Here is a 23,904-nt window from a genome sequence, read left to right as displayed (position 1 = left end):
GGTCACCTGGCTGGCTCAGTTGGGAGATCATGAAACTTTTTATATTGGGGTTGTATGTTTTGCCCTACGTTGGGTGCAGAGATTTTTTAAAAAAGATTTTTATTTATTTATTTGACAGAGATCACAAGTAGGCAGAAGCAGGCAGAGAGAGAGGAGGAAGCAGGCTCCCTGTGGAGCAGAGAGCCCTATGACGCGGGGGTTGGGCTTGATTCCAGGACGCTGGGATCATGACCTGAGCCGAAGGCACAGGCCCTAACCCACTGAGCCACAGGCACCCCAAGGTGTAGAGATTTTTTAAAAAAATAAAATCTTAAAAAAAAAAAAAAAAGAACCAGGTAGGGTGCCTAGGTGGCTCAGTTGGTTAAGCAACTGCCTTCGGCTCAGGTCATGATCCTGGAGTCTCGGGATCGAGTCCCACATCGGACTCCTTGCATGGCGGGGAGTCTGCTTCTCCTGCTGACCTCTCTACTCTCATGCTCACTCTCTCTCAAATAAATAAATTAAAAATCTTAAAAAAAAAAAAAAGAACCAGATAAAACTAACATTAACATATTTTATTTAACCCAAGATACCCAATTATCATTTAAATAAGCCTAATCAATATAAACTTCTTTGAAATTCTTTTTTAATTTTGTATTAAGTCTTGAAATCTGTTATGCAATTTATACTTCCAACATTTCAATTTGGATTAGCCACAGTTCAAGTGTTCAGTAGTCACAGGGGCTGGTGGCTAGCAGAGTGGACAATGCCAGCTTAGAGCGTGCCTCATGCCTGGCTAGTCAGAAGCAGTAGGAATTCTTTGATGTTGGATCCAGACATCTCGGTTCCCGCCCTTGATTTTTCTGACACCTTGACTCATATATATTCCCAATTCTTGTGGGTCAGAATTGTGTATCTATTGTAGGTTCTGTGCTGTTCAGCAGCACGGTAAGTTCCAGCCCCAACACTTTCCCCAAGCTCCTCTTGCCAAGCCAGTGGTTTCCAGGAGTCGTTCCCTTGACCACTCTCCAGCACCAGCCACACCTACCTCTGACCGATCCTCCCAGTCTTCTCCAAGACTTCGAGTTCTCCAAATTTCCCTTTCCTGTGGATAGTCATGTGGGTTCTGCCCTTGGCCCCCTTACCCTCTCACTTTACATGCAGGGACACCTGGGTGATCTTTCTCCACCCTCATCACTTTTACTTTCAAGGATCTTAAGTCTCTGTTCTCAGTTCTAAACTCTCTTGAGCTCCAGACTTATATCTATCTATCCAACTGCCTGTTGGATCTCTCTTTTGGAAGATTACAAACACATTGGAATTTCAACAAGTCAAAATTGCACCAGTCATATTTTCCCTCCATGTATTTCTCCATTTATACAATTTATTTGGCGAATGGCCTTGTTGGTTATCTGGTCATTGAAATGAGAAACTCGGGATCAACCTGACTCCTGTTCACTTCCCATATCTAATTTTCACCAAGTCCCATTAATTCTGCATCTTCAAGAATTCTGCCTCTTTTCCTCTTGACACTGCTTTGGTTCGGTGCTTACTATTTTTGCCTGGGATACTACAAGGGGTTCCTAACTGGTTTCTCTGGATTTCCACGATCTGGCAACAGAGTGTAAGCTTCGTAAGGGCAGGCATTCTTGTGTTTTGCTTGTGCTGTTTCCCAGTGCCTAGAACAGCGCCTGCCACACAGCAGGCACTCGATGAATATTAGTTGAGTGAATGTTGAGTGAACGTTTGAGACCTCCCAGTCCATCATCCCAGGCTCATTTCACAGTGTACAACCTTCACTCAGCAGCCCTACCTGAGTGTTCAGCCTTCTGAGCCAGTTAGGTCTTCGTACATTCTGTTCCTTCTGTCTCTTTAACACTGAGCTTCTACACTGTCACCCATGGTAAGTTTTGTCTCCCCAAGTCTTGGTTAATTATCCTTCCTCTGTGGGCCCAGAGCCTACCATGCCTGTCTCTACAGGAGTGCTTATCTTGCTTTCCTGTTTTTGTTGCTTTATGTTGGCTAGAAGCTGTTTTTTGACTGTTTTTGACTGTTCTTCTCTACTCCCAGCACCTGACCTGTGAAGAGCACTCCATAAAGTTCTCTGAGCACAAACATGCATGACATGTCTCGATCCCAAATGACATCACATTTTACTCTTTCAGGCTACACAGGGCACTTCAACAGTATTGCTAATGTTTTTCTTTCCTTTATTTTTTAAAAAAAGATTTATTTATTTATTTGATAGAGAGAGTGAGGGAGAGCAAGCAAGAGAGAGAACACAAGCAGGGGGAGTGGGAGATGGAGAAGCAGGTTTCCTGCTGAGCAGGGAGCCCGATGTGGGATTCAATCCCAGGACTCTGGGATCATGACCTGAGCTGAAGACAGACACTTAATGACTAAGCCACCCAGGTGCCCTGCTAATGTTTTTTAAAGCTGTTTAGTGAGTGCAGTGATGCTCCCTGTTTTATTCCTCATTCCTTTTATGTGGACATATATATACTTCTGTATGTATGAAATATTTTAGTAAAATAATTACAAAATTTATTTTTGGAAGGACTGGCCCTTATGTGCCAGTCTCCGGACTGGGCTTCAGGAACCTGAGACATAAGAGTTGAGAGAGGAGAAAGACTTGTAAGCCTGCTGTGGTGTGTTTTTACAAAGGGTTGTATGTGGCATCTCAGGGAGGGACTGAGAGAAGTCAAGTAGGGATTCATGGAGGAGGCGTCCTTTGAGCTGTGGGGAAAGCATGTGCTCAGAGGCCTGCAAAAAATGGTAGCATGGTTCCGTGACACTGGAGTCCAGGGTTCCTTAGGGTAGGATGGGAATGGAAAGGCAGGTTGGAGTCGGAGGGTGGAGACCCTGACTGACAGATCACTAAGGGACCTGCACTTTAGTTGGGCGGCCACTGAGGTTCTACAAGCAGGGAGTGACTGTTCTCTCCCACTGTTCTCTCCCACCAACGAGTGACACCCCAGTTCCTATCTGCTACTTGGTCTGGATTTTTCCTTTCATACTAGGGCCTAGAGCCCATTCAGATCCAACAGTTTCTGCATGGATGCTGGGAGGCAAGGCAGAAGAGACCATCCATCCCAGAAGGGAAACAAGTAGAAAGGCCAAGTTGCCAAACACGGCACAGAAAGTAGGAGAAAGAGTTGAAATTGGAACCCGGGTGTCTTGCTACCCACCCCCACCCCTGCCCCCGGTGCAGGCAGTCAGTTATCCTCCCTGAGCTCCCTGTGTCTGTCAGGGACTATGTGCTAGATCCTGGGGTAGGCAGATCATGAGTGAGGATGAGAACTGGCTCTAAACTTCCCAGCCTGAACGTGTAGAGAGCACACAGGAAGACACACGAAGGACAGAAAAAGGAGCAGTTGGGAACTCTAGATATCCAGGTGAAGGGGTCTGATGAGGACCTGGGGGACTTCGTGGAGGAGCAGACTGTACAGTGGGTTGGGGAAGGTGAGGCAGAACTGGGTTGGGGAGAATGGATGGTGAGAATGACCCCTGTGATGTTCTGCAGGTGGGAAAGAATACCTATGCTGCATCTCGTGTAAGCACTATGAGCCAGGCAGCCTGTGTCAATGGCCTAGTGTGGCTACCCATATGGCTCCAGGGCGGGGCAGCAGTCTGAGTGGCATGGCAGGGGCTGCGGGATGGGGGCAGGGGCTCTGGGACCCTGTTTCTGTCTCCCTTCCCCTCCTTTTGCACTAGGTGGGGCACCCTTCTGGAAGCCAGGATGTCTGGGTTCCAGATTCTTCCCTCCCCAGCCATCCCCAGACATAAATCACAAGTGATTTCATTAAATGCACCTCCTGCTGGGGATGTTGGCTCATAATTCCTCTCTGATTAACCCCCACTACCCCGGCAAGTTTATAGGCCAAGCGAGGAAGGGGGTGAGGGGGAGGGAAAAAGGAGGGATGGGGGGAATCCCAGGCGGGTGATGGATGCCTCTGTCAGCCCAGCTCGTATTTATTAATAGTCTTAATACGGGAAGCAATAAAGGAAGAGAGGGATTCTATTAATTAAATCATTGTTATAATTAACTTTCATTAAAGGAGGATCAATAAAGAGGAGTTGAGATGGAGAGAGGAGAGATCCATTATCTCTAATTTCCTTGGAAGGGATTCAGGGAATGAGATGAGGTTGCTAGGAGACAGCGACGGGAAGGAAGAAGGAAGGATGGAAGATGTCATCCAGGTGGGGCTGGGAGGAGGGTGGATTGGGGGGATTTCAGGTGGGTGGAGAGAGAGAGATCAGTGCAGGTTGCCAGCTCAGAGGCACTGAAGAAAAAGGAGGGTGGCTCCTAAGGGAGCTTCTGGGATGGCTATAGGCAGGGCCGGTGCTGGGTGCTGCTGAGAGCCTTGGTGAGCACATAGGTCCTTAATAAATGCTTTATGATGCTGTGTGTATGTCTAGCCTGTGAAGCTGGTTAGAGTGGATGGGTATGTTTTTGTGACAGTGGAGTCCGAGTGTGCATACGTGCACATGAGGACGACAGCAGAGGGAGAAAAGAAGGAAGGGATGGAAGGAATATCAAATAGGCTATAGAAGTACGCAGTTTAGGGTATGTTTTACTAAGTGGTTCCTCAAGGAGGGGTGAACTGCTGGTGGGAGTAATGCCTGCCTCTGGCCCACGGTACAGGGATGGCTGCTATGGAGGGTGAAGGTCTGAGCAGGGGAAACTTCTGCCTTCTGAGACATGCACCTGGGCCTACAACTCTGGGTCCCACCCCGCCCCACTCCATGTCAGGGCCCATGTCAACCCATCAGTCTGCTCCTGCCGCCCTGCCCTCCGGCCACTGCAGTCTTCTCCAAGCCAGACCCCAGCCCCCCAACCTGAGACAAAAACCCCTCTCCTCCTCGGCCTATCAGGAGGCACAATGTGGAAATGCTGTCAGGCACTGTCTCCCCCCCCAGTATGGTCCAGGAGCCAGGCATCTGGGCCCTCATTGCTCTAGTCACACCTCATGATAAGAACACATTTTATTAGAATTGGTATACATATCATATAAATATATTTGTCCAAACTACAGATTGAGGGAGGGATAATGAAGGAAAGCTCTTATTGCTGTGGGGGAGCCTGGAGAGGGAGGAAGGGGTGAGAAATGGGGACACCTGGGACCCTTTGTTCCCCCCATCCCTCACAGAAGGCACAAATGCATTATTTCTTTCCATGTGAGGACACTGGGGGAGGGATGGCAGAGAGGGGCAGGAGCTAGAGTACAGAAAACCTCAAAAATACAAAAGAAACCTCCAAACTTCATACCTAATGGTGTGGGAAAGGCTGGGGCGGGGTGCAGGCCATGGGGCTGGGATGGGGGGGGGGGGACAGAAAGAACCACTGAAACTCAGAACTGAGAGAGACCTGAAGAGGCCATGATGCCCATGCCGCCACCGCCTCCATGCAGGACCCTGAGAAAACCCAGGTAAACCGGCACAGACCCCGACTAAAAGTGGGTGGGGTGCCCCAGGAATTGGCTTTGGGGCAGCAGTGTGTGTGTGTGTGTGTGAGAGAGAGAGTGCGAGTGCCTGTGTGTGTGTGTCTGTGGCAGTGTGGTGGCAGTGGGGTGGTGGCTCGTGTCAGTGACAGAGCAACCAGGGCTAGGAGGGGGTGATTCAAGTCCCCGGGGGATGCTCTCCTCCATCCTGGTTCCTCCCAAACAGCTTTCAGGGGGTGAAGTCAGCCACTGCTTCCAAGGAGGGCCCCTGCCTGGACAGAAGAGCCCCAGGCAGGACAGGATGAAGGCAAGAGCTTAGGATGAACACGGTTCAGAGAACGGTTCTTGGGGAACAGAATATCATGGAGCCCCGCGTATCAGGAAAGATATTAGACCTAAGTATATGTCTGTACGTGAGTGTGTGTCTGTGTGTAAGTGTATCTGGGCATGTCCTGGGGTGAGGGGTGAGCTCACTCAAAGGTAAAGGGGTCCTGGGTGCTGAAAAAGAAGTGTCCATCCATGTGGTCCTCCAGCGCATCCTTATCGTTCTCGGCCGGGAACCGCTCCTTACAAATGGGGCACTCCTTCCATGGCGGTGGGGTGGCAGGGCTCCCAGTGCTGGCCTCTGACAAGGGACCCACTGCAAAGCCACTGCAGGAGACAGAGGGAAAGGAGAGGGTCAGTGCGCTCCAGTGTCCTCCTGCCTTATGGACCTTGGGGAAAGGGATCCATGCCCCTGGGCTCCCAGGTCCCCTGGTTCCTCAGGCAGCTCCCTGGGGGCTCTCTCTCCCCCGCTCACCCACAGCATCTTTCTCGCCACACTCCTGGAGCTTGGTTTCCTGGCTTTCCATGTCCTCTCTTCTTTAGACCCTGCCAGTTGCTGTGTAGTGCGCGGCCCATCCCCCAGCCCCCTGCTCTCCTCCCTCCATCTCCGTCTGCTGCCTAATGAGGCTGAAAATGAGTCTGACATCGTCCTTCATCTTCCTGCTCCAGCTGAGAAGGATGACAGCATCACCCCCTCCCTGCCCTGAGCCCATCTCGCCTCAAGGCAAAGCTGGGGGCTAGATGATAAAATCTCTTTCCCCCTGCCTTCCCCTCTTGACCTGTGAAAGGAAAGGGAAGGCCCATGGGGCAATCTGATACCTGAACCCCCCCCGCCACCCCCCCCAGCAGCTGCATCACCCAGAGGGCTTCCTGGGGGAGTCAGGGAAGAGGGACATCTCAGAGCTGGCCAGATGGATTCCAGTCTTCTCTCTCACCGCATCCCTGGGGGCATCAGCCACCTCCCTTCCTCCCCAGACATAGCCTAGGTACCTACCTGGTGGCTGGGGAGGGGGAAGGGGCAGGAGAGAGGGGATGCAGGGCAATTTGGGCTCCACGGAAGATGGTGCTAGAACAACACAGAAGCCAGTTAAAGGCAGGGCCCGAGTGCACATGTGCCTTGGTAAGATGGGGGCAGGAATGACCTGAAGGCACCTGGGATTTTGAGTGGTGGGTGACTTTGTGTCAACCATACCTTTTCCTGGCTGGGGCCAAGAAGAGGGAGCTTGGGTAAAGGGCATGGGGACTATGCACCCGGATGCCCTTTCCACTGGCATCCTCCCACCTCCCTCCTGGTCTCCCCATGTTGCACTCACCTGGCCATGTCATAGAAGGCATTGCCCAGCTCAGGAAGCAGCAGATTGGCCTCCTCACCCCCACTCTGAACAGCTGCCATGAGGACTGACTTCTCATCTTCAGCCTCCTGGGCACCAAAGAGATAAGACTGGGTTTTGGGGTAGTGAGGGTCCCAAGACAGGGTAGCAGCCCATTGGAGCAGGTGAGAGAAGAGTAGTCTAGGCCCAGACAAGTGGACAGTGGGCTGCAGTAGGAGTGAGGCAGGACAGGAGTTCTGATGGGGACCGGCGGGTAAGAAGCAAAGTGGGGAGCAGGGGTGGAGAGCAGTAAGGCTATTGGGTTGGATTGGGTTTTGGGGTGTTATTTGTTGGATGGCCTTGAAGAGAGGCTGGGCCTGCCTCCTCTCCCTCAGGGTAAAAAGAGAGCCCTGTGAAGCTAAGACTTACTGCTCCAGAGGCTAGGCCACTTGGATATGACCCACCCTCCCCCTTCCCCCTCCCCAGTGCCCCTGGCTCTGTTTCTCTGCACTGCTCACCGAGTCAGAGCTGCTGTCCTCAGCTGGCCCTGAGAGGTGGGGGGCAATGGGAGCCGGCTGACTGATGACAACCAGGGGAGAAGCCTCCTGTGGCCCAGCAGGAGAGGAGCCCGAGTCTCCGCGCTCACACAGGCCATAAGGAGGGAGCCTCATGTCTTCTGGGGACTCATCCTCTGAGTCTGTCAGAGCCGCTGGGCAGCCTGTCAGTGAAGAGAGGGCACAGAAGGATGAGCTGTTAGAGGCTGGCTGGGCTGTCTCCTCTGGATGAGGGATAAGGTTAAACTAGACAGGGGCCAGTGTCTGGGAAGGAAAAGGGCAAGACACAAAAGGTGGAAGCAGCTCCCAGAGGGGCCACACGCAGCTCTCCCCAGCAAGGAAATGGGGTGAGGGGAAGTGGTGTCACAAGACTGGGGGTGTACAGACTCAGCCCTGAGGCCGCCTCCTCATCCTCTGTGGCAGCGCCCTCACTCCACTTCTCGTCTGCCACCTTCTCCAGGCGGGCCTCCAGCTTTCTCATGTACTCCAGCAGCTCCTGGTGTTGGGGGTGGAGAGGTGGGTGAGGCTGGGAGGGTGCCCACCCTGCTGCCCTGCGGATCCCACCTCCCTGGGCACCCAAGAGGAACTCTCAGTTCCTCAGGATGAGATGCCTTCCCTACAGTGGGGGGCACCTCAAAGTAGAGCCTCACTCCCCCCGACCCGGGAGCCCTTCTTTATCCCCTGCATCTCTCCCTCCCTGTTGGCAGTCCTCTCCTATCCTGTCAAATCGGCCAACGAGAGGAGGCATGGTCCCATTTTTCACCTCTGGGCTCTCTCAGAGATAACAGTTTCTAAGCCAAGAGATGGCAGGAAGATCCGAAGTTCCCAGCCCTCAAGTCCTCAATTCTGGCATCCAGGGAGCCTGAGTCATGGGTTCGCACCTGCTTCTCCTCCTGCAACTGTTCCTTTTCCTTCTGGAGCACACGCAGGGCTGACCGCAGCTCTGTCAGTTCCCGCTTGCTCTCTGACAGCTGCACCTGAGGGAGTGGGGAGCCTAGAATGTGCCTCCAGGAAGCCAGGCTCTGCGACCTGGACCCACCAACCTAGAACCATGTCTCTCTGTGCCTCTGTCCTTCTTTTGCCCCAACTCACACAAGGGAAGTCCCGACATGCTTCTTCCATGACTCCCGTCTTGATCACAGGAGGCAATTGCCTGAGTCCCAGACTTTGCCTTTGGAGTGTGGGCCTGGGTGAGGGCCTCGGGGTTGGGATGCAGAGGCCCTGGTCATGGCAGGGCACTCTATAATTCTCCTAAGTCACCCCTGAGAGGCTCAGGATATGTGTCTTGAGAACAGAAGGGGACATTGTACCTTTCAAACCAACGAGCCGTGGGACAAGTGCAAGGAAGAGACCACTCAACATGGAGTGAGCAGCCAGGACTTCTGAGCCCACACCCAAGACAGCAAGAAGGGGCACCATGGCCTCAGGAGGCCAGAGGACTGGACTCATGGGTGGCTGCATGCCTCACCAGGCTAGAATCCTTTTCCCGGGCCAGTTCAGTCTTGAACACTTGGTTCTGGGTCTTCTCCTCTTGAACTGCCTTTTCCAGTCGCAGTATCTCTGCACTCAGCTTCAGGATCTTGTCTTTCTCCGCCTGTGACGTGGCCGAAGAGGAACATGGGAGGGGAAAGGTGAAGGAAAACAGACACTACTGGCAATAACTCCATTGCTCACTGTGCTCCTTCTTTTATTTAAATGAGTATTTGGGGAGCAATTTCTCCCTTTCTTGGCTTTCCCATTCCCTATACTTCTCAGTGAAGGAAGGGACATGCCAGAAGGTGCCTTGCTAATCAGGAACGGGCATTACTGATGGGGCCCGGTTCCTGGGGCAGTAAATGTTTCTGAATCAAGATGGTAACCAAGGAAGGTTCTACAAGGGACAGGGGCACCCTGCTTAGGGACAGGTCGTCCCTAAACAGTGAACTAACTGTACCTCCTTTGGAGCCCCTCCCCATCCCTGAGTTCTTGAAGATCCTCATCCCTCTGTCCTCTGAGGGGCTCTGGCCCCATGGAGGTGGGGGCAGTGGCTGTGAGCTTGCCAGGTGCCCCCATCCCTCTACCTCCACACTCTGCAGCAGCCCCGCACGCTCCTTGCTCCACTGGCTTTTTTCCTCCTTCAGGTGCAGGCTGAGCTCAGCCAGCCTGCCGTTGACTCCGGCCACTTCCAGGCGACTGCGGTGGAGCTCGGCCATTGTGCGGTCCCTGGCTCCCGCTGCACTGGCCAGCTCCTCCCCGAGAAGGGCGGCTTTCTGCTGGCTTGAGGCTGCGAGCTCCTGGGCTCCTCGAAGCTGCTCCCTCAGGGGCTCCAGTTCGGCCTCAGCAGACAAGAGAACATGGAGTTAGGGTTCCCAATGAGTCCCTCGTGAGCCACAGAGGTTACCAGGCTCCCTGCTACCCACCACTGCCTCTGGGCTCAAGATTTGCCCTGCTCCATCTCCAGCCTTGTCTTTTCCCCCAGACTTTTCTATAGTGAGCCCTTGGAACTTCCTCTATTTCCTGTTGCCTGAGGGCTTCACTCACCACACGCTGCTGGGCCTGGCCTAGGGTATCCTTCATTTGGGCCACCTTGTCCTTCAGTCGCTGGGCCTGAGCACCCTGTTCCTCCTGCCGGCCCTTTGCTTCCTGTAGCTCCAAATTTAAGCGATGGTTTTCTTCTTGTGCCATTTGGAGCTCAGCCTGATGGAGTGGTAAATAGGTAAGGAAAGGGGTGTTATGTATTTGGGGTGGCTGGCGGGTGAACCACTGTGATGAGAGAGGTCAAGTTTCTGCTTTCCAGGTTTAACACAAACCTAAGTATTCAGCTCTTGTGGGCCCTTCCCAGCCATTCTCAGCCAGCTGAGGGTCTCAGCTCAAAGCCACTCAGTCCTGAATATCCAGTCTCCAGCTCCCAACATGAGGTACCAGTATCCCAGCCTGGGCAGGTTCTTACATGCATCTAGGTATCCCATGCAGCATTTCTGCTTCTCTGCTCTTCCTTTTAGTTATTTATTTTAAAAAGATTTTTATTTATTTATTTCAGAGAAAGAAAGCAGGGGAGAGGGAGAAGCAGACTCCCCACTGAGCAGGGAGCCCAATGTGGGACTCTATCCCAGGACCCTGGGACCACAACCTGAGCCGAAGGTAGACTCTCACCTGACTGAGGCACCCAGGTGCCCATCTGCTCTTCCTTTTAGATCAAAACTCAGTCTGGATGTACCATAAGGCCCTCAAACTCAGCACATTCTACCTCCCACTCTACTCCTTTCTGCTCTTAGTTCCACCCATGGTACTATTTCTCAGGTCACTCAGGCTGGATCTGTCGGTGCTATGCCTGCTTGGCTCTGTTTTCCTTAACGACCCACGAAAAAGCTTTCGGACTCTTCATGCTCCATCTTGTTCACAGCCATTTTCTCTTTTCTGCTATCACTGCAACCATGTCAGCTCCGGCCCTGGCCATATCCTACTTGGATTATTGAATAATCCCGTAAGTAGTTCATCTCCTATAAGAAAATCACATGAATCTTCTTTAAAGTTCTGTTTTTTAAGTACGTGTCACGCTCCCCTGAAAATCACTGATGTCGCTCACTGCTTACAGAATAAAGACTAAACTCCAAGTCCTCTCCAATCTGACCTAGGCCTTACCTCAAACTCTTCACCCACACATTCAATTGCCTGAGTGTTCTGGGCGCTCAGCCTTTGTCCGCATATTTCTCTGTTTCCAGAATGGCCTCCCTCTCATCTCTGTCTACTCAAATTCTCCCTACTCCTCACTGCTGAGCAAATGGTTTTCACATATTCTTCTACAGAAGCCTAGGGCTTGGAGGAAGCCATATAGAGGTTCTGCAAATATGTGATCCGAGCTTCTTCTAAATTATTAAAAAAGAAAAACCAAAAAAACCCAACACACAGACTCACAAGTTAATACAAGTCTCAATCCACTGCCATATGATTCTAGGTTAATTAATTTTTGTGCAAACCTCAGAATGAAGTTTCTATTGAACTGAAAAGCACACTGAGATGGCTAGGTGGACAGTCAAACAATGGCTGTCCCTGGCACCTCCTTGTGTGTGAGACTCAAAGTGTCCTTGGTACTGCACAACCCAAATACAATACAGAAATATTCTAGCTGCTGAGGCTGACAGAGCGGTTACCTATAACCTCTGATTTCAAGGTCTGGCATCTATCAGAATTACCTTATTGCTTTGTTACCTCCTAAGTCAACACTGTACATTTGAATTTATAAAAATAAATTTATAGTAATAAAATACTGCTTTTATCTTTAGTGAGGTTTCACAGAAGACATAAAACTTTACTGGGGAGGTGGGGCAGAAAGCCAAAAAGGCTGGAAAATACTAGGCCAGTTTATTCCCCACTTTTGCCTTTATTTTTTTTTTTTAAAGTAAGCTCTATGCTCAAGAGTAGGGCTTGGACTCAGGACCCTGAGATCAAGAGTCATACGTTCTGCTGACTGAGCCAGCCAAGAACCCCTATGCTCCCTTTTTTAGTTTTTATTTTTTAAGGATTATATTTATTTATTTGAGAGAAAGAGAGTGAGGAAGAGAGAACATCAGCAGAGTGAGGGGCAGACTCCCTGCTCAGCAGGGAGCCTGACATGGGACCACCCAGGGCCACCCCACCACAACACTTTATCATTTTCCCTGATGATGCTTAACATATCTCACTTTGACTAAACTTATTTGGGTGTACATTTTATGCTTTCTAGGAGAGTGCATACAATGTTCTCTTAACATTTTTATCCACTCTGGTGCTTAGCACTCAGACAGGACTTAATTAGTAAACACTGCAGGGACACTTCAGAAGGCGAACCGACTCTGAGCCCTTACCTCGCTTTGCTCCTTGTCTGCCTGCGCTTCTTTCAGTTGCCCGAGGAGCTTCTCTTGTTCCCGAGTCAGGGCTTTCACTGTGTCCCTCACCCTGTGTGAGTGGGGAGATGGAACGTCAGATGACCGACTGGTCACCAGAGAAGCAATGAGGGACTCAGACTTCTGTCTTGAGCTCTTCTACTGGTGCTCCTCTAGGCTCAGACCTCCACTTGTCTTTAGGATGTTCAAATCCCCAGGCCACGGTGATCACGTTGTAAGCCCCAAGTACCCAAGATTCCTGGTTCTAGAGCACAATCTAGAAAAAAGTTTTGCTTTTCTCTTTATGTATCATTTTAAGGAATGTTCTGTGGATAGCTTCCTAGTTGTTTTCGTTCCATCAAGAGACCAGAACCCAGTCTTTTTTTAGGCAAGGAACAGCCATGATTGATTATAAACTTTGGACCTAGATCAGAAGTTGGCAGACTTTTCTGTAAAGGGCCTGACAGTAAATACTTCAGGCTCTGCAGGCTGGGAGGATTCTGTGGCAACTACTCAACTGTGCCACTGTAGTATAAAAGCAGCACCAGAGCACATGTACATGAATGGCATGGCTGTTCCAATAAAACTTTATTTATGAACACTGAAATATGAATTTCCTATCTTCCTTTTCATATCTTTTTTTTTTTTAACCATTAATCAATTGTCAAAACCATTCTTACCTCACAGGTTGTACAAAAACAGGTGGCAAGTCCACATTTGGCACATGGGCCATTGGTGACTGACCCCTGGTCTAGACAGTCCCTGATCTCTTCCAGACGCTCAGTCTGATCCCAGCTTTTCTAGTCCATGATTTAGAACCTAGACATTAAGTAGCTCTCTAGGGCAAGACTAACGTATTCTGCACTGGAGAAGTCTCAGGGAGTAACTCATGTTTTACTCTGGGCCTTGGCTCATGTGCTTCTTTCCTTTAAGGAGTTTAAAAAATAGATATTAGATGTGCCGATCCTGAATGAAAGAGGCTTAATTGTGTGATTTGATGAAAGAACGAACTAGGGTGTTTCTCCTGGTGAAAATCTGAAGCACAGGCATGGCCAGTGTTCAATATTTGTGCTATCCGGTGGAAATAATAGCTGTCTGGTAGAAGAAGGAAATTCATTCTGTGTGGCTCCAGAGGTCTAAACCAGGACCAAGGGAGGAAAGTAAGAGGAAGGAGTTCTAGAAGGGAAAGTCTGGTTCAATCCAAGAGATAAAAAATTGACAGTTGTCTGATATTGAAAGAGGCTGCTTTTTGAAGTAGCCACCCTCTTAAATACCCTATATTCCTCCCAGTGCTAACATTCTATGACTCATGCCTTTTTTCAGGAGATTCTGTAATGTTCCTGGATCATTAGTTTGAACATTTCCTAACAGTGAGAACGGAATTTAGTCTTTTTCTTTTTTTGAATTTATTTTCATTTTCTATTATTTTTCAAATAATAGTTTTTTCTTTCTTTATTTTTTTAAAAATATATTTATTTACTGAGAGAAACAGTGCTTTTGTATGTGCATGCTCACTGGAGCAGGGGCACAGGGGTTGGGGGGAGGGGCAGAGGGAGAATCTCAAGTAGACTCTGGGCTCAGCGTGGAGCCTGATACCGGCTTTGATCTCACAACTCTGAGATCATGACCTAAGCGGAAACTGATGAGTTGGATGCTTAAGCAACGGAGCCACCCAGGTGCTCCCTCTTCTTTTTTAAAAAAGATTTTTAAGTAATCTCTGTGCCCAATGAGGGGCTCAAACTCACCTCCCTCAGATCAACAGTCACCCACTCCACTGACTGAGCCAGCCAGGCGCCCCTCTAATCTTTGCTGTGGTAAAATCTGACATCCATCCTCTCTTATCTCATGTTGATTATTCTATCCATTCTCTTCTTCCAAGTCCTCCGCTCCTGGCTCCTGCTTAGCCTTTGCTGTACCATAAATAGTAACTATGATGACTTCTGAAGGTAAGGAATACAGAATAGGATCAGGAAAGATGGAAGAGCTCGGCAGGAAAAGATTTCCCCTGTAAGTGGGATAACCACATGACACAGCGGGTTCGCCTGCTGCCTGAAATGAGAGGCTGGAGTTTGGGGGTGACAGGAAATGAAAGGAAGGAACAGGGGCAGAGGAGGTCCTCTCACCTGTCCAGCTCCACCTCCTTTGTCAGCACTTTCTCACTGATGGCCTGGATGTCATCTTCCAGCTCCAGGATGCGCGCCACATGGTCTCCCTGTTGCTGACTCAGGATGTCCCTCTCTTCTATGAGCTCCCCATGGGACCGGGAAAGCCCCTGGAATTAAGGTTACCTCAGAAAGATGAAGTTGAGACTCACCTCTCAAAGAACAGAACAAGGCCTTAGGAGGAGCATACCAGAATTTGACTGTTCTCACCCCTCTACCCTGTCACCTTCCTTGAGAAAGAAACTGCAAGGGAACATTCCCTTGCTGGTGAACATGGCCACCTCCACCCTCCCTCACTACTACTGCGAGCAAAGAATCTTATCACATTATGTTTGCGATGTGTCTCCTGTCACCTCAAGCTTAATCCCACTTGTTATTCCCTAAAGCTAATTTTTGATGCCAGAACCATCTTAAAAGTCCACTAGTATCTCTCCTTTTCCATCTTCACTGGGTTAGATTTTGGACCCTGGGTGAGCAGCCAGGCCCCACCCTCACCTGGCCCAACTCCCACCTTGTACTGCTCCATCAGCTCAGCGTGCTCCTGCCTGGCGGTTGCCAGAGCAGTCTCAAGATCCTGGACTTGATTCCTCAGCTCTGTCACCTGTCCCTCCAGCTGCAGCTTCAACTGCATCAGGTCATTCCTCTCTTGCTGGCTCTCGTCCAACTGGTTCTACAGGGGGTAGGATGAAGAGGTGGGCTGTGTTTGTGATGCTCCCGTCGCTATCACTATGCAGATGCATTCGGGGCTGGGAAGTTATATCAGTACAGATATAAAGAGGGGAGTTAAGGGGAGCCTTGGGGTGTTACTGAAGCCTGCCCACCACCAGACACACCAGCTCCAGAAACCTTGGAAGAAGTCTCTCTTAATCCATGCAGACAAAAGGGATGGCTCCCTGAATTTTACCTTATCTATTCTGGAACCTGACAGATATAGGTTTACGATTTCACTTTGAATGGGCTACTTACCTTCTCCGTGTCTTTGTCCTCATTTGTAAAGTGATCTCTTAGTATATATTGTTGAAAGGTAATTGTAATGAGAATAACAAATGTAAAAACAGAACATGGAAGACATCCAGATGGCCAAAAGACACATACTCAACATCACTCAACATCAGGGAAATGCAAATCAAAACCATAACGAGATAGCACCTCACATCTGTCAGAATGGCTAAAATAAAAAACACAAGAAACAAGAAGTGTTGGCAAAGATGTGGACAAAAAGAACTCTCTCACTGTTGGTGGGAGTGAAGGCTGATGCAGCGACTGCGGAAAATGGTATGTAGGTTCCTCAAGAAGTTAACAATAGGGCGCGTGGGTGGCTCAGTGGGTTAAAGCCTCTGCCTTCGGCTCAGGTCATGATTCCCAAGGTCCTGGGAGCCTGCTTCCCCCTCTCTCTCTGCCTGCCTCGCTGCCTACTTGTGATCTCTGTCTGTCAAACAAATGAATAAAATCTTAAAAAAAAAAAAAGAAGTTAAAAATAGAACTACTCTATGATGTAGTAATCGCACTCCTAAGTATTTACCCAAAAAGTATGAAAACACTAATTCAAAGGGAAAAGTGCACCCCTAAGTTTATAGCAGCCTTATTTACAAGGGCCAAACTATGAAAGCAGCCCAAGTGTCCACTGAATACTGAATGGATAAAGAAAACATGGTATACACACACACACACACACACACACACACACACAACTTTCACTTGGCCATAAGCAAGACTGAGGTCTTGCCATTTGCAATGACACGGATGGAGTTACAGAGTATTATGCCAAAAGAAATAAGTCAGTCAGAGAAAGACAAATACCATATGACTTCACTCATATGTGGAATTTATGAAACAAAACAAATGAGCATGGGGGAAAAAAGAGAGAGAGAGAGAAAGAAACAAACCAAGAAAGAGACTCTTAACTACAGAGAACAAACTGCTGGTTAGAGGGCAGGTGGGTGGGGGTGGGTGAAAGAGGTGATGGGGACTATCACCATTATCATGATGAGCACTGAGTAATGGAAGGAATGCTGAATCACTGTATTGTACACCTGAAACTAACATAACACTGTATGGTAACTACGCTGGAATTAGAATAAATAAACAACAAAACTGATTATGGGGTAGGAGTGCACACATGTCTGACTTAAGATACAAACATCTTCTTCCTATTCTTGTGTTGATTCTGTGTGTTCAGAGGGTTCTAGAAGGCAAGAATTTACTTCCATCACAGACAAGTTACTCATTCTCACCTCCTGAGCCTTCTCAAATCTGTCCTCTTGTCTGGGGAGTGTATGTACTTCCTCCCCCAACTGTCCCTGTCCCTTCTCTGCCTTTAGGAAGTCTTTGCCAACATTTGCCCTCACTCTCTAATTCTTCTCTGTTTGGTCTATTTGGTCCAATGGGCAAAGAATACAAGCCACACAAAGTTTTTAAATTTTTTGGTAGATACTTCAAAACAATAACAAGAAACAGGTGAAATTCACCATAATAATATTTTGTCTAACCCAGTTTACCCAAAATATCATTTCAACATGTAATCAATATAAAAAATTATTGAGATCTTTTACTTTTTAAAATACAATGTCTCCAAAATCCTTTGTGTATTTCACCCATATAGTACATCTCAATTTGGACGGGTCACATTTCAAGTGCTCGAGAGCCTCCAATATTATCTAGGGCCATACTATCTGCTTTCATTCCTCACCTGTCCTGGACATAGGTCTCATCCTCCCCTTCCTCTGAACATTCCTTCCCTGGAGTGGCCTCCCTCCACCCTTTATATCTTCCCCTAGGGCCTAGAACAGGATGTGGCACTTGGGAGGAATGCTCAAAAAGTACTTATGAAATCTTGAGTGACAGTGGCCTGTGGGCGGCTTGCTTTTCTGCCCTACATGCTTGTGTCTATGTTAGACCGAGACTTTCTAAACGGCAAGATTGTGTAACTCCCAGCAAGGTCTTTGGTTGAGGCCAGAGCCCAGGGGAGGGTTAGGTGAGAAGGGGTCCCTTGCCCTGCTGCCCACCCATTCCTCAGCCTAGGAGCAGCTCTGCTGTACTGTTCTCACCTGCAGCACGGTGGCCTTGGGGACAACCAGCAGGATGTCAGAGCCACCATCGGTCTCCTCCAGGGTCACCAGCTCATCCATGGGCCTTGGCTCTCGGAACTGGAAAGGGGGGCTCTGCCCACACACCCGGCCCTGGCGGTTCACATATCGGAACTGGTAGAGCTGGGCTCCAGGTTTGGGCAGGTAGCTGGCTGTGGGAAGAGGAATGGACCCAGGATATGATCCCAGGCCCTCAAGTGTTTGACACGTCTCCCTTCCCCTTGATGTGACTTATCACCCACTGCCCTTGGCTCTAGCCTCTTGTTCCCTGTTCCATATACTGTTCTCTCTCCACTTCCCACAGGGTATTTCCATATCCTGGGATACTCCTGTCCCTCCCTTCTGCCTAGTCCTGTCCTTCCTCTCTTTCCCAAACCTACCTTCCATCACCATCATCGTCATGATGCTAGCTACCATTTACTGAGTGCCCACACTGTACCAGGCACTACGCTAACCCTTTACCTGTATCACTTCAAACCTTCATATTGTACCTATTAAGCCAGGCACCCCCTTTTATTGTTAAGATAGTAGACAGAGAGATTAAGTAATTTGTCCAGGGCCAAACAGCTCATAAGTATTAGAGTTGAGATACAAAACCAGGTCTTTCAGAATCTAACACCACCTTCTTAATCTTTGATCCCACCTTTCCTTCCCCCTTCCCTACCCCTAGCTCCCTAAGAGGACTTCCTCTTTTTTTTCATAGGAGGCAGGATTAGTGGTCCTCTATAGCTCCTTCCATCTCTAAGTCCCTGATTCTATAATAATCCCACAATTCTATGTCTGCTGAGCCCTGCTGGATATAGTTCTTATTTTCTTTATTTGCACTTCTTCTTCTTTGTTGTCTGTGCCTAACTTTTGTTTCTGAGCCCACTTTCCTCTACACCTCTATGCCCCTGGCTTCTCCATCCTGGACCTTCCATATTCCCTCGTACCTTGGAACTGGACGCTGGCGTGGACAGGGGAGCCATCAGCCGCACTTTCGGGCACTGAAGACCACACAAATGTATGGTAATCCCGAACGCAGGCAGCCTCCACCTGTGAAGGACCATGGTGGGAGAGGGGTAAAGTGATGGAACTATAAGCTATGAATGGCAGAAAGGGCTGAGGGATTGACCAGGGACAGGATGCTGTTATACGGACAGGGATGATGAGAGACAGCCAAAGTGGAGGGACATTTTGTGGCAGAAGAGAGGAAGGCTAAGGGGCACCTGGGTGGTTCAGTCATTAAGTGTCTGCCTTTGGCTCAGATCATGATTCCGGGGTCCTGGGATCGAGCCCCACATTGGGCTCCCTGTTCTGCAGGAAGCCTGCTTCTCCCTCTCCCACTCCCTCTGCTTGTGTTCTCTCTCTCTCTTTCTCTCTCCGTCAAATAACTAAAATCTTAAAAAAAGAGAAAGAGAGCAGAGGTAAGATGGGGAGAAGATGAGCTCTGCTTACATAGAAGCCCTCAGTTACCTGTGACATCTTTTCCCTTCTTTTCTACCAACATGAGGTTGAGAACCCAAGGATTAAGTCACTCCCCTTATTCCAACCAACTCATGGCCCATAAATCTGAGCCAAAAGAAGGTTCAGAGATACCTTGAAGATGCCAATCCAGTCGCTGGCACTGGGCACGGTGCCTGGGGGAAGGGTATAGTGACATTCCACCTTGGTGTTGGGGATGTAGGTCCGGGCTACATTCAGAAAGTTGACTCCACCTCGGGAAGGTGCCCGGCTTAGTGATGATTCTTCCATCCTGCCCTGAAGATATCGGCCCTCCTCTGAAATAAAGGGTTAATATCCTACAATCTCTCCAATCCAACTCTTCTTCCCCCCAACTCCATATCCACCTACTCACAGCTCCTGTCACTACACCTGGAGATGAAGGCATATCTCGTTTCCAGCCCCTGAGGGTTAGACAACCCTTTGGAGGTATCATTTTGGTTTCCAGAACATAGGTCTGGCCTTCTGAGTCAGTCCCTATCCTGTCTCACATTGTTCCTTTCCTGAGTCATAGATTCTTCCTAGAGTTAAGTTCTCTCTCATTTCTGTTCCCTTTTCACAGCCCCATTGACCAAGTCTCAGTATCCAGGGCTCTGCCTTCTGAGTCCCTCCTTTTCTACCTCTTAACATCCTGAGCATTCCAAATCCTTCAACCTCCACCTCCCCATCCCATCCCCCGTATCTTTCAGCTCTTGGATTCAAAATCCAACTGAGGTGTGGGGTCCCTCATTCTGAGTGGGTCTCCTTGCACACTCCAGCTCTACCCAGGACGACTCATGACATCTGAAAACAACAACTAATCTCTGAGAAAGTAAAGACTGAGTCTTCAGAGCTGGAAAGTGGCTCGGGGGGATCAACAGTCCCATCCTCAGGCCCCTGAGGTCCCAGTTCTCTCCCCTCTCAGAGTTGTCCACCTTCATGAATTAAAAAAAAAAAAAAAAAGCTTCTGCTCTCATTCAAGAGACAAAGTGAAAGGGAGGATATAGGGAAAGACAGGTTTTTTCTCTCCACTTCATTACTCCAGGAAGTTAAGAATTCTGGAGGCGGCTGCTTCAAGGGTGGAGTGAAACACTCGGCAGGAACGTGGTGGTGTGGGGAGATGGAATGTGGGAGCCTGGAGCCAGGAAAGCCCCACCCCTGGTAGGGAATAGCCTGGAAGGTGGGAAGTAAGGGGCCCTGAGAAGGGGAAATATATATGTGATGCTGAGAGAAGGGAGAGATAATTCAAACAGAACCTAACATTATTTTCTTCAGCTCTTGCTGGGAACAGAACTAGAAACCTACTGGTTTGACTATGTTAACCCAGCTGCAGTATTTTCCTATTTTCTTTCTGCCCCCTTTGGCCTCGATTCTAAGTGCCTGGATGGGGAACTGGAGGCATGCTGTAAGATGGGACTGAGAGGAAGAGGTGTTCCAAGTTGGGTGGAACTATGCGTATGGGGTGAGGAACAACAATTATCAACAGAACTCCTCAGCCTAAGGCTGTGAGACGGCCCTCGCCATCACTGCTCTCCAGCCCACTCATCTTCATTGTATGTCAGCTGCAGAAGATGGCATCCAATCAGCCATAGGTACTCATGTGCACACCCCTAAACATCACAACTCCATGTCAGGCTGAAGTTGGGCCCAGGACTTTAAAAAACAACAGAAATTCAGTAGAGAAGGAAAGGTGAGCCAGTTCTCAAAAAACAAGCAACCTCTCCCTCCAAAATAAGGACTGGATTCAGGACAAGAAGTATCTTGGGGGTTTGATCTCTGAAAAGCCCCCAGTCAAAATTAGCCTATGTTTTCTCCAAATACAATTCTTCTGATGGTCTAAGTAGGGATGAGTTGTCTGCAAAGATCTAAGCCTGGGGAACACCAAATATGCCCCACAAAGAAATCCATAACAGCTGGAAACATTCGCCAGACCCGAAACAAAGCTCTGGGCACTTAAAGTGTATGAGTGTAGCTAGATTCAAGTGTTCAAGAGGGAGGCGAGAGTCCCTCCTCCCAACTTTGCAGGGCTCTAGAGTTCCTTAACATTCTACCACTTGGGAGGTTTTTTTCCCCCAGCGATTCAGCGCAGTAAAGGCCTTTGGATTGGGGCGGGAGGGTAAGGAGAAAGGGAAGGTTTGCGAGGGTCAAGTCTTGCCTGGAAGAGAATGAGTAAATATTTCAGCTTCTCCCAACTACCTGAAACGTAACAAGCTTTATAGAGAAGGACCGAGGAGAAGGTGAAAACAGTTAGGGGGCACCCTCCTGATCGGGGGGCCCCCCTGAGACCCAGAACTCTTAAAACAGTAGGGGTGGCTTCTCCACTACGGAAAGTATTAAAACCCAAAACTTCCGGCATCTCCCTTCTACAGTTCCCTTAGGTTACCCTTCCACAGACTGGAAAGTGGGGTGACCCCCCCGCATCAGATCGCCCCCAAATTAGGCCAAGTTTCTTACCCCACTCTCCGATCAGCTGTTCCCTCACCTTCCACCAACAACAAAAACAGCAGTCCGACTCCTGGAGGGGAGGGAGAAGAAGGGACGCGAGGCCTTCTGGGGTTTGTGGTTTCTCCGCCCTCTTTTGTCGGAGAGCTGGCTAGGATCTGGGACCACATATCCCAGGAAGCCGTGCGTGAGGAGGGCGGAGCAGAGGGCGGCCTTGGCGACTACCTCCCTGCGGCAACTTGGGAGGCGTAGTTCTCACGTCCATGACTGTAAACGAGGGTGTGTTCACCAAAGGACTTCACGGCCCATGATTCCTCAAAAGGGGGCCGGCTGTATTAGTGGCGACTGCTGGTTTGTAACGTACGTGGTGGGTGGGATGGTGGGGAGGAGTTAGGGCCCTAACGCCGCCTACGTAAAGCTTTACGGGGGTGCTGAGCACGTTGCGTTACGTGCTCAGGTTTGCTTTTCACGACTAGCATTGGGGTGGATAATGTTATCCGCACTTTGCAGATGAAGACATTAAAGCCCAGAATGCTTAAGGAACCGTTCTAAAAGTATCAAATCTATGCAATGGTAGAACTCCAGTGCTGCACGACCCCCAGCTACCTACTATTTAGGGACGGGGAACTACTGGTTGTGGTAGCAGTTTCTTCTTTGCTTCGACCTCAGGGGCGGCCCCTGTAAAAACAGTGGTATGCACCACTATGTGTGTGCATATATATAAATTCTCCCCACCCCTCGAAGGTTTCAGTGCCAGGGGCCTGCCAATACACACCAGGACTGGGCTTTCCTAGAGTGGCCTCTAGGTCTAGGAAGGGGACCATTGCCTGAGGTGGAGGTGGTGATGGGAAGGGGAAGAAAGAATGAGGTTGAAAGGGGAGACTGACATAATTCAATTATGTGAGTTCATAATTCAGGACTCACAAACAAGCCACTTAGGCTGGTTTGCCCAAGCCTTTTAACTGGCTTAAATGAATTAGGATAACAATACATGTTACTACTCTTGTTTTTATTTAGGAGAGGTGAAAGATTCACACTCCTCCCACAACCTAAGTCAAATTAAAGACTTGGGCATCCTCCTGCCTACCCCTTCTTGGACCCTCCAGGAATCTCTAGGGAGTCCGAGGCATTCAAAATGATCTCTCTCTCCATCTCTGTATTAAGGGATTACAGTCTAAGGATTGACTTGCTCTTCCTGGGTGCTTGCTTTAATTCTCTGCTCACTAAGTTAAGGAACCTCTGCTTTTTCCAAGTTTTTGGTAGTATTTTGCTTTTACTACTGGATAGGGTGTCTGGTGCCTGCCTTTGGGTGCCTTTCATCTGAAGATCTCCAAACACTTAACAATAAGTCACTGGGCTTCACAAACATTAGGGGACATGTCTGTGTCATTAGTCAGGATTTATGAGTTGGGGAATAAGCTGTTGGATGAGGAGCTGGCTCAAGGTCCTGGGGTGGGTTAAGAATGGGGCCTGTTCAGGGACCCATGTCCCATGTGTTCTTGGTTTTTGTCTTCCACCCAGAAAAAAAGACTTGGAAGAAAATTCAGTGTCAGCTGGAGCTAAAAACAAAACAAAACAAAACAAAACACAAAAACATTTTCCATTTTTTGGATGCTGACAATGTGTTTATGCTAAGAATTTTTCCATTTGATATGACAGGTTTATATAGTAAGTCCTATTATTATCCTCATTTTACATATGATAAGGATTGAGGCACAATTAAAGTGACTTACCTGGCATCATCTAACTAGTAAATGGTAGAATCGGGATTCAAGCACAAACAGTATATCGAGCTTCTACCACGAAAACTGCTGGTATGTGATACCAACTTCCATTGTTCTAAGAAACAGTGCTATTAATTAGTTAAGGGACAGGGGCACTTGGGTGGCTCAGTGGGTTAAAGCCTCTGCCTTCAGCTCAGGTCATGATCCCAGGGTATTGAGATGGAGCCCCGCATCGGGCTCTCCGCTCAACAGGGAGCCTGTTTCCCTTCCTCTCTCTCTCTGCCTGCCTCGCTGCCTACTTGTGATCTCTGTCTGTCAAGTAAACGAATAAATATCTTAAAAAAAATTAAGGGACACGTTAAGGGACATGTTCACTGGGTTTTATGCACAAGGCACAGGTGATGTGAAACAGATTTATTCAACAAATATATGTGTGAGGTACTATGCTAGGTATTCAATAAATTTTGCTGAAAGAATGAATATAAAGGGGCACCTGGGTGGTCTAGTTGGCTAAGCATGGGACTCTTAGTTTCCACTCAGGTCATGATCTCAGGATCCTAAGACCGAGTCCCTCGTTGGA

The 23,904-nt window shown here is 48.9% G+C and overlaps 1 protein-coding gene across 4 annotated transcripts; it reads right to left on the bottom strand.

Moving 5' to 3' along the window:
• Positions 1-4,947: 4,947 nt before the first annotated feature.
• CALCOCO1 (calcium binding and coiled-coil domain 1) lies at positions 4,948-21,743 on the bottom strand. 4 transcript variants are annotated; one of them, XR_001176689.2, is made up of 17 exons: positions 21,613-21,743; positions 19,276-19,457; positions 18,630-18,732; positions 17,659-17,849; positions 15,123-15,281; positions 14,573-14,721; positions 12,432-12,522; positions 10,129-10,284; positions 9,669-9,923; positions 9,077-9,202; positions 8,490-8,585; positions 7,996-8,104; positions 7,573-7,772; positions 7,058-7,164; positions 6,739-6,810; positions 6,220-6,523; positions 5,845-6,071 (listed from the first exon to the last, which is right to left on the bottom strand). XR_001176689.2 is itself a non-coding variant. In XM_004774585.3 (16 exons), the coding sequence occupies exons 2-16, from the start codon at positions 19,429-19,431 to the stop codon at positions 5,891-5,893; spliced, it is 2,151 nt and encodes a 716-aa protein (XP_004774642.1). In that variant the 5' UTR covers positions 19,432-19,457; positions 21,613-21,743; the 3' UTR covers positions 4,948-5,890. The 4 variants fall into 4 exon arrangements, 3 of the variants coding, with proteins under 3 accessions (XP_004774642.1, XP_004774643.1, XP_004774644.1); XM_004774585.3 differs by lacking the exon at positions 6,220-6,523 and having other exon boundaries at positions 4,948-6,071; XM_004774586.3 differs by lacking the exons at positions 6,220-6,523; positions 6,739-6,810 and having other exon boundaries at positions 4,948-6,071.
• Between the last annotated feature and the right edge of the window lie 2,161 nt (positions 21,744-23,904).

Source organism: Mustela putorius, unplaced genomic scaffold (genome assembly GCF_011764305.1).
Source record: "Mustela putorius furo isolate JIRA1106 unplaced genomic scaffold, ASM1176430v1.1 tig00537227_pilon_pilon_pilon, whole genome shotgun sequence".
Taxonomy (NCBI): Eukaryota; Metazoa; Chordata; class Mammalia; order Carnivora; family Mustelidae; genus Mustela; species Mustela putorius.
Note: the sequence above shows the minus strand (reverse complement) of the source record. Positions and strands in the feature narration are given on the sequence as shown.